General features: G+C 43.8%; 1 protein-coding gene across 1 annotated transcript; it reads right to left on the bottom strand.

Annotated features, from left to right (window-relative positions):
• Positions 1-7,381: 7,381 nt before the first annotated feature.
• Positions 7,382-9,375, bottom strand: LOC135706855 (uncharacterized; the record flags this gene model as incomplete). Its single annotated transcript, XM_065228530.1, has 2 exons — positions 7,382-8,512; positions 8,578-9,375. Coding segments are annotated over 2 exons (1,929 nt in total), but the record flags the coding sequence as incomplete, so codon positions are not given.
• Positions 9,376-10,745: the final 1,370 nt, after the last annotated feature.

Genomic DNA, 10,745 nt, shown 5'->3' with positions numbered 1-10,745 from the left:
CATTCCTCCGGTAGACTTTGACTTATTGCAGTGTTATTTATTGGAGTTATTCTCAGATTTAATCCTCCATTTAGGATACACTCACCATCCAAAGTATTCTAATAAAATTCTAAAGAAATAATGCTCCGGATTCATTTTTATCCACAAATATCTTCAAAAAATAAAATAAAAAACTAATGCAAATGCAAATTAAGGTAGGGCCAATCAAATGACCACTAGGGTAAAAAACTGGCTTACTTACCCGATTTAGCTAAGATTGTACGACAACAGCACTGAGTGTTCATTAAATGACAATTTGACCGCTACTTCTTTATCTTTCAAGGTAAAATAGAACCAAAAACCTGATTAGGTGCTCATTTTTCAGCTATTTGTATAGAGCTCATTGATCAATTCACTGAAAAGTGTGATTCAATATCATAATTGGTCACACCACCTTTCAAGCTCGGTTTCAATTGCTTCCAAAAGCCTTCTAACTGTGTGATTCTAATTTGTATGGTAAGCTCATAATAAATCTCACAATTCGTTTCGACAGCACTCATTCGTATTTTAGAGATGAACTAGCCTTAAGGCTAAAAATCTCTTTAATAAAGAATTAAAAAAAAAGCACTCATTCGCTCTAGATTATTACCCATTTCCAAACCAGCTAAAAGAAAAATATTCATCTAATACTGTAGCTTATACCACGCACATGCGCCACACAGCATCACACGACCACATCGATAGCACACCGATAATCAGCCGGTCCAATGGATAGCTATGTATTAGCTTGGCCGGCAACGAGCGCGTGGGTTTTCGTATTTGAAAGCCGGTATTCACCTGGTTCATGTATAGCATCATAGGAAAGACGATAGAACGTAAACAAACACATCGCAATTTTTGACTCACGACCTCCCGGTTGCTGGTGACTGATAATAAAAACGATACTTGAAATTCGGACTGTGAGGTTTTTCGAGCGAAAATATTCAGAAGCATAGTGACATTGAACGTGAACGTGGTCGCGGAGTTGATTTTGTGCGTCTTGTTGTGTGCCATTTTTCGGAAATTGAAGCAAAATGGCTAATCCAAACCAGGAGATCAAGTACACTAAGGTAAGTTGATTGACACTAATAGTTCTTAAAATCTGAGTTGAGATCGGTTGCGAAGTTATGTTTCGATAGGGGGAAATATTTTCCCACACCTCAATCACGATCAACACGCAACATGGTAATGGGAACAGATTGACATGCATAGTTCACAAGTTGTTGCTGTTTCGAAATCCAGTAGAAAACGTGAGATAATCGTTGTTTGCCGTGATTGCACAGAACCGTCGTTGCAACACACTCCGTGCAAATGTGCATAAGGTAGCTGAATGCTGAGCAAGTAGGAAAATTAGTCAAACATGGCCCGCTGGAGGTATCCTGCTGAGCCCTGTTCAGGCCAAAACAATAATGCTCCGGCTCATTGTCTTTCTTCGAGTGCTTACTCAAGGAGTGCTGCTTGTACAGGAGAAGGGTTTGGAATTACGTAACGTTGGGTTCTTTGTGCGAAAAAGACAAATCGTTTTGGCTGAAGGGCATCGCAGCCTATGTTATCAATATATCTGCTTGGATGATGAAGAAGATTCTTCGAGTTCTGCTGGTGTAACGCATTCCGGGCGAACAGTGTTGCCAGTGCTCAAAGTAACATACATCTCAATGTACCGGGAGAAAGCATGGCATCTTTGCTGAAATCATGAGAAAGATCACTAAAAATAGCATCGATTGGGCGCGGTCGATAAATCATTCGGCTCTCGTCACCTCCCGCTCCCATTTTCTTGGTGTGACCCAGCGACCGGGCAGTGTAAGACGTTAAACGTAAGATCTGCGCGGATCGATTTTTATGACCCGAGCATAATTTACATTTTCATCGCCTAAAATGCATAAACAATTTAAAACATTTAATACCTCACTTTTGCGAAGGGTTGCGCTCGCTGGAACCCTACACTGGTGGAGAGGATTCGCAGGACAGTTATATATCTGCGAGTGCCATCACACTTTTGCGGTCCATCAAGGCGCAGGCATCGCCGGGACTTGCGTCCGGATAACGGACTCAATAAGTTTCGCTTTGGGATGACGACGACGACGACGAGAGATGGTATCGCGAATTACGACGCATCGCATTACTTAAGTCATTTATCTTGTTCGTGCTCAATGTGTTGCCTTTTTGTCCATCTTTGTTTCTTGCTAAACCAGGGGCCGTTCCATTGTTGGTGACTTTTGAAGGTTGTGAAGTTGCCGTTTTGACTCTGAGGAGTAAGAGAAAGATTTAATTTATTTTGTGGAGTATTCGATTGATCGATAGGGATAGGGTTTTGCAAAGGAAACGTTTTTGATGAAGTTTAAGGGTCTTGTTACGCAAGGAGTAAATTGAAATTTTTAACACTCACAGTGCTCTATTGTGAGATTTTGATAATATTATTCATGTTTCCCATTTCCCTTTAGTCATATTTTTAATATTTTAGTTATCTGCCTTTGTAATTCATAAACATTTGAAAGATATTTATATGATCTCCTTGCCCTTGGAAAAAGAAGTGTTTGTATCAATTGCCTTAATATTTTACTTAATATTAACATCTTCAATCTGAACAATGTCATTTTCATTTATCAATTATTGAAAAATAGGATTTTGGTTTGATGCTTGAAGTGTTAATATGCTTGAATAAAAATTATCCTTCGGGTACTACACCAACAACAAAACATTGCACTTGTTGACGCACAATCGGCGATGCAATTAATAACCACATACATTTTGACATCGTCAGCGTAGAACTGCCGGCATCCAGATGGCAGTAGACACAAAAGCTCGTTGACGAAAAGCGAAAACAGAAGAGGTCCCAGATTACTTCCTTGGGGAACGCCGGAAACGTTCGTGAACACTTCAGAACGAGAAGCTCCCCAAGTAAAAAAAAGTTCTAATAAAAGGCTATTTGTGGCTAAAGCAGCTTGGTTGAAGGCGGTCTATAGAAATCTAAGCAGCCTCATTTTTAAATCGTTATAAGAACTTGAAAATTCCGGTACCATAATTGAAGAGCATTCCAAGCAGCTTCTGGTGGAACTTGAACGGAACTTTTAGAAAATAAATTTAAAAAGGTTTTGTCCTCTACACCAATTCTATATTTAAGTTCGAACTTTTATGAAAGTTATTTCTAAAGGCAGGTATTAATGTGTATTGATTTATCAGCATTAGTAGTAGAATTGGAGCTATTTGAAGGATTGTCCCAGTCCTTCTGCGTGAGAACTCCAGCACGAACCGCTACGTCATTTGAGATATATTAAAGTGAGCTGTTGTCCCGCCTACTGTTGGTGTTTCCAGTGCTAGCTGACTGAATTAAATACGAAACACAACACTTTGAAGAACTTTAAATTTGTATTTGCCTGCAATGTATTCCAACACACTTGTGGCGCAGTAGTTAGCAATCATAGATCGCATGCCGTATACTCGGGTTCGAATCCAGGAAATTACTCTTTAATTTTATTTATGTTTGGATAGAATGTTGATGATTTTTTCGAGAAACTGATCATTTCATATTTACGTATATTTAATTTTGTTAATAATAAACACTTGTGTGGATTGCTTCATGTGGCTTGAAAGTTCTGTCGGAACTTTATTTGAACTCTATGGAACTTGAAAGTTCTGCCAGAACTTTATTCGAACTTTATGGAACTTGAAAGTTCTGACGGAACTTTATTTGAACTTTATGGAACTTGAAAGTTCTGTCAGAACTTCATTCGAACATTATAGAACTTGAAAGTTCTGTCGGAACTTTATTTGAACTTTATGGAACTTTGAAGTGATTTTAATCGTTGAATGCAGAACTTTTGATTGCTTGGGTCCAATCTTAACGCAAAGCGTTTACCTTAGATTTTAACCACGAGATGAAGGATCCAGACCCTCCGAGTTTCTCAAGCTTGCTCAAAAGAATGTTGAGGTCTACTAGGACAAATACAGCCTTGTGATTAGTGTAAACAGCGTCGATTTGTCCATCAGAGTCCATTTTCCGAACGCAGAGAGACAAGAATTCGGTTTTGGGTAGAATCAATGCTGAGCCGTGGAGATAAAATTTTTACAAGAGCTGAAGAGCGCTTCATTGATGATGATCTTGAATACTTTGGAGCAACAACATAGTGATGTGATGCCTCTGTAATTTTGGACATTCCTATTATCGCCTATCTTGTGGACGGGGAACATATACAGATTAAATAAATTCACAGACAGATTAAATAAATTCACCAAGGAAGTGAGCAACGACTCCGATCACAGCTTCAGAACGGACGCTGGAATGCCGTCTGGCCCGGCAGCAAACGAGAGTTTCAACCTTTGAAGAGCTAGATTGACGGTATGTTCACTGATGTGAAACGGACGGAGCTCAAATGCATCTATTGGAGAATCGCTTATAGCAATCGTGACTTGATTTGGCGACGAATCTACCTTGGTCCGTAGTCTTCGAGCATTCTGGTTGTACTAGGTGGGGTGAACGGTAACCTCCTTGGCGGTGCTGTAAATTCTCAAAATCAATTGAACATTTTTGATGAAAATGTGAAAAGCAGCTATCCGCTATCACAGGGGACCTCCTTTGAATGGGTGACATCAGTTGCTTAGTCATTTGACGAAGGCATGGATCATTCTCATTTGAGAAACGCTTGATATCATTCAATTGAGCTCTGGTCGACATTCCGGCGAAAAAGCTAAGCCAACCCGACACCAACCTGACTTCTACCAAACCCCAAACCGATTTTGACCCAACATTGACCCGGGTGACTCGACTAGCACAGAAACATGTTATCGATTTGCTGGTCACTTATCAACTGACTGTATTTCACCTATCGGTTACACGTCTTGTGTGCATGAGCGAGATTGCGTGTATCATTGAGAGTGAGTGCTATTAAGTGTATGTGTTAAACAGTATAAGTATGGTAAGTATGGTTTGTTGAAGGTAAGGTTGAACATTTAGGTACTACACTTTATTTAATTGATTTCACTTGCGGCAACATGCCGGCCCCCGTTGACAACGTCCAGTTTCAACAGGCATCTTGGTCCTTTGTTGTAGCTTCTTCGTCCTGATCGGTTGGAAGAACCGACACTTCAGTCACGGTTCGCTTGTAGCGGCCGCCAGTAGTTTTCACGACGACCACTCGAATTCGGCCGTCCTTGCCCGGAATGGTCTCGACGATACGCCCCAAAGGCCAGTGGAGCGGTGGCGTATTCTCCTTCAGAAGGACTAGTTGACCTGGTTGTAGATCGGTGTGTTGCTTCCTCCACTTCGTCCGTTGGTGAAGCTGGCTCACATAGTCACGTGAGTCCAAAGGTCCTGCAGCGTTTTCTTCATATCCTGTAGGCGACTGAGCCGTCCAGGATTGATGTGGCTCAGATCTGGTTCCGGGATTGCGACGAGTGGTTCCCCGACCAGGAAATGTCCTCGCGTCAGAACCGCCAAATCATCGGGAGAATCGGTGAGCGGCGACAGGGGGTGGGAATTGAGCACTGCTTCAACTTGCGTGACGACGGTGTGGAACTGATCCACCGAGAATGCTTTCAGTCCCATGATGCGACGGAAATGGTATTTGAATGATTTGATTCCCGCCTCCCAAATACCACCGAAGTGTGGCGAGCGGGCGGGGATAAACCGGAACTTGATCCCGTTGTCCAAGCAATGGTTTCACCATTCGTCACCCTTGAACTGCTGCAGGAACTCTTTACACGACGCGATGAGCTCACGATCCGCCCCGACAAAAGCGGTCGCAGTATCGCAATGTAGCTCCACTATACGTCCGCGACGCGCGACGATCCGCTTCACGGCGTTGATACAGGACGCGGCGGATAAATCGGCAACGATTTCGATGTGCACGGCCTTCACCACCAGACAGACGAAAAACGAAACGTACATTTTTACCGACGCGCCCCTCCCATTCAGCGGACGAACGAGAAACGGCCCACAGTAATCCATTCCCGAATACAAGAACGGTCGTGCTGGTGTAGTCCGCACTTCTGGTAACGGTGCCATGATTTGAGTTGACAGCTTAGGTTGACACCGAAAGCAAGTGACGCATTGACGAACTACTGCACGAGCTAGATCACGACCCCGGAGTGGCCAGAATCGTTGACGTACCGTAGCAAGCAGAAGTGAAGGTCCACCGTGCAATGCTTTGAGGTGTATTGCTCGCACGACCATTAAGCTCAGTTTGTGGTCGGACGGTAGCAAGATCGGAAATCTGGTGTCAAATGGTGCGTTCGAGTAGCGTAAACGACCATCGATTCGTAGCAACCCGAATTCGTCCATGAAAAGGTTCATATTTCTAAGAGGGGACTTTGGTCCAAGATTCGGTGGCGTCGGGAAATTCTTCTGGAGGGTGTACCTCTAGACCTCTGCCGAGAAGGAGGAACGTTGAGCGAGACGAGCTAAAACTTTCAGCGCATGATCACATTCATCAGGCGACAGTGATCCAGTTGAGCGCTGCTCCTTTGGCAGCTTGCAGTTGTGGTAAAACCTGTAGCAGTAGGCAATACCTTTCAGCAGTTTGGCGAGCTCTGAATATCGGTCAAAGAGCTCTTGATCTACTGTGCTGATATGTAATGCGACGGCACGACGAGCCTCCTCGTTGACGGTTGGTTGGGTTTAAGTCCGTGGAAACATGTCTCCACTCGAATGCTTTTGTAAGTCGTTGAACCTCAGCCACCCGATTGGAAATGAAAACTTTCCAGATGTTGGATCTCGACTTCAGCCAGTGTAGAACGATTGTGCTGTCGGTCCACATTGTCGCTGGCGCTGTGAATTCGGTAGTTCTATGCAAAGTGTCCACGAGCTGACATCCAAGTAGCGCAGCACAAAGTTCCAGCCTTGGAATGGATTGTCCACGCAGTGGTGCAACACGAGATTTCGAGGTAAGAATGTGACTATGGAGCTCTCCCGTTTCGTCTGGCGAAACGACGTAGACACAGCACCCGTAACCTTTCGTGGAAGCGTCACAGAAGCAGTGAAGATAATATTGATGAGAAGTGTTTGCAAGAATCGTTCTCGGAACTTGTAGGATCGATAGCTGCTGAATGTCAGTTCGATAAGTCATCCACCATTCTTGCAATTCGGTAGAGAGCTCCGTATCCCATGGCAAGTGTTCCGCCCAGAGAGTTTGCACAAACATTTTGGCACACAGTACGACAGGCCCGAGCAGACCGATGGGGTCAAACAAGCGGGACATCTCGGACACAACTACCCTCTTGGTGATGACGGCGTGCTCAAGAAGGGCTGGTATCTTGAACATGAGCTGGTCGGATTCAGGAAACCACAGAAGGCCTAGCGTCTTTACGGCAGTCGAACGATTGATTTCTAACTTTCTGGAGGTTTCCCATAACTCAGGAGGAACGTTCTCTAGTGCCGTACTATCGTTGGCCGCCCATTTTCGATAAGCTGGCCACAAGTTTCCTGAAGGGTGTGTAGATCGTCGTGCCCAGTCAATACGTCGTCGACGTAGGTTGCCTTCCGAATGACTGACACTGCGAGAGGATAGTGTTCTCCGTCATCAGTTGCCAATTGATTGAGTACTCGAGTCGCTAAGTACAGTGAGCTGGACAGTCCGTACATAACCGTCTTTATCTGGTAAACACGAATTGGCTCGGATGGATCGTTCCTCCACAGAGTTTGCTGGTATCTGCGGTCATCCGGATGTACCCAGATCTGCTGGAACATCTTCTGTGCATCAGCAGTAAAGGCAAAGCGTGGCATCCGAAAATTGATGACGGTTGCTTGCAGCGGTGGCTGCACTGTGGGTCCAATGTACATGACTTCGTTTATCGACAAGCCGTTAGCACCATGGCTGGATCCATCGAATACAACTCGAGTCTTTGTTGTTGTGCTCTCTGGGCGATGTATGGCGTGGTGGGGGAGGAAAAACTGTGGGCCGGATAACGCGCGCGAATTTACCTCCATGTGGCCCAACTTCTGGTACTCCTCCATAACGTTACTGTATTCTTCATGAAAGTTTTCGTCAACGGCGAACTTCTTCTCCATCGACAGCAGTCGACAAAGTGCAGGAGTATACGAGTCCCCAATTAGCGAAACCAATTCTTCCCGCAACGGAAGACGAACGACGTATCGGCCATTCTCGTCTCTCGAAATGGATTGCTGGAAATGTTTCTCACAGAACTGCTCGTCTAGAGTGAATGCCTTCTCGCTATCAAGATTCTCAATCTCCCAGAACCTTTCCAACTGGGAATCGAGCGACTCGTCGGTGCAGAGATGACTAGACTGCACAACTACCTCTGTGGTAGCTTGTTCCGTGACTTTGCCACAGACGACGAAACCAAGAACGGTTTTTTGGAGGATTGGATAGCCAGTATCGAGAATGATCTGCTGGTTTTCCAGAAGCAAGTAGAAAAGCTCAGCGCCGATGATGACATCAACCCCTTGGCTAATGTTGAACTGCGGATCGGCAAGTGGAAGATGCCTTGGAATCCGCCAGCGTGTTACGTCAATGCTGAAACTGGGTAGTGCAACGGTGAGCTTCGGTAAAACCAAGCAGTCAAGATTGGATGTGAAAGCACCAAAGCGAGAGGCAATCGACATACGAATACGTTAACCATAGACTGTCCGATACCGCTGACTGGAGAATTGAGCTTTGTTCGCTTCAAGTTGAGCCTTTGACACAGTGCTTCGGAGATGAAGCTGGGCTGGGATCCACTATCCAAGAGCGCACGAGCGTACTGGTACTTATTGTCCCCATTCAGAAGCTTGATCACGGCAGTAGAAAGCAGCACGGCATTTGTGTTCTGTTTGTGGATCACTTCAGCACTTTGACAGGCATTATTAGGAGGTAAATTTGAATCGAACGAGGCTACAGACGACGAGGGAGGTTCGTAACCGAAAGCGGACGACAATTCGCGGAACGACGACGCGACTGGTGAGGTGTTCAAAAACTCAACCGACCGAGAGCTTTGTACCGAAACGAATTGCGGCTGTTGATTTTGCAAACTATTCGATTCAGCAAAGGAACTTAGTTGTACCGGCTGTTGTAGACGGTTGCCCATTGTGGCCGAAGGTGATAAATGCAACATCGTATGGTGTTTTTTCGCGCAGGTTTTGCATCCGCCACTGGTACAGTCCTTCGCTAGATGGGCCCCTTTCATGCAGTTGATGCAGAGGCCGTTCCTTTTGATGAGATCGAATCGTTCGTGAGGAGTGAGGGACTGGAATTTGTCGCACTGAAACAGCAAATGGTGCTGCTGGCAGCAGGCGCACGCAATAGTGTTCGATGAGCTTATGTGCACAGCAGAAACACGAATCTGTAGCTCACGTAGAAACACGATCAAATTGACGTTTGTCAGAAAACAAGCAGACCCGATCTTGATATCCGATCCAGGTTGGAACTGAATAATAAACAAATTCGCTATTAGAATAGTGCACGATATCATAATCCGACAACCCTGGGTTGCCCTAACCGTTCTCAACACCTTCAAATGCAGCTTACGATCCTTAGTTTCACTACCACGCTTGCTATGATCCTGCCTTCTCGATTTTTGAACCTGACCACATCGGATTTTACAAGTGGGTGTCCAAAATTAATTTTCGGTTCGCGGCTTCCATTAAGTACAACTTCTATTAATTAAAATGAATCGTGACGAACTTGTCAGCACTGAAAGAGGAAACATTTTAAAACAAACTGCTGTCAAAGCATTCCAGATCTGACCGCTAGGAGCACTGCACTTAAATAAAGAGTGCGTCCAGATATTAAATTACTCAAACTTAAGGCTCAAATGTCAATCAATCAATCACTTGCTTGTATTTGTTTTCCATTTTGGTGGTATTGGTGTTATCGAGAATATAACAAATCATGAAAAACTAATACAGCTACATCTTACGTATTTTATGAGATTTGATAGATGGGTAGTATTGAAATCATGCTGCTTAGTATATTTAGTATATTTTCTTAAAATCTCAGGTAGGAGTTCGTCCCAAAAGTACTCGAATGATGCACCCCATTCTGCCAATTTATTTATGGTAGGGTAAACGCTCCTATAGTTGCGGTACGTTAGAAGCGTTAGGTTCCTATAGTTGTGTATTGAGTCTCCATACACAACTATAGGAACCTAACGCTTCTAACGTACCGCTACTATAGGAGCGTTTACCCTAATAGTAAGAATACAATAAAATACCCAAGTACCAAAAACGACTTGTGATCTGACGATCAAATGGTGAAACGACCCCAATCAAAAAAATGTCACTGAATCTGGATATTCAATCTATATGATATATATATATATATATATATATATATATATATATATATATATATATATATATATATATATATATATATATATGATATATCATAATGTAATTTACTAAAAGCCGACACTTATCTGCACCTAGCTTCCTTCTGTCAGGTTCATTCTCAGGGGGTACAAAAAGAGCTCCAGGAAGTTCATAGCACCTCAAGCACCCCCACCAATGATGAAGGGGAAAATTTTCAATTTTGTATCGGCGATGGAATTCACAAACATCTGCATTCATGATGAACCGATTCCGCAAAATCAACGCTATCCACCCTGATTGCAAAAAGTCGTAAACAGTTATGTTAAACCAGCTTTACCAACGGGACACAAAAAGTCTATTGTGTAATGGCATCGACGTTTTACATTTCGACGATTTAACCATGGCGAAACTTGCCATTAATCTTCCCGGTGGTCGCCGTCCGTCGAACGAAGGTAATGTGCTTTATTCAATTATTCATCTGTGC

This window comes from Ochlerotatus camptorhynchus, unplaced genomic scaffold, assembly GCF_037179485.1.
Source record: "Ochlerotatus camptorhynchus isolate MF236.1 unplaced genomic scaffold, CSIRO-AGI_Acam_v1.1 ptg000292l, whole genome shotgun sequence".
NCBI lineage: Eukaryota > Metazoa > Arthropoda > Insecta > Diptera > Culicidae > Ochlerotatus > Ochlerotatus camptorhynchus.
The sequence above is the reverse complement of the archived record's forward strand: the minus strand, read 5'-3'. Positions and strand labels throughout refer to the sequence as shown.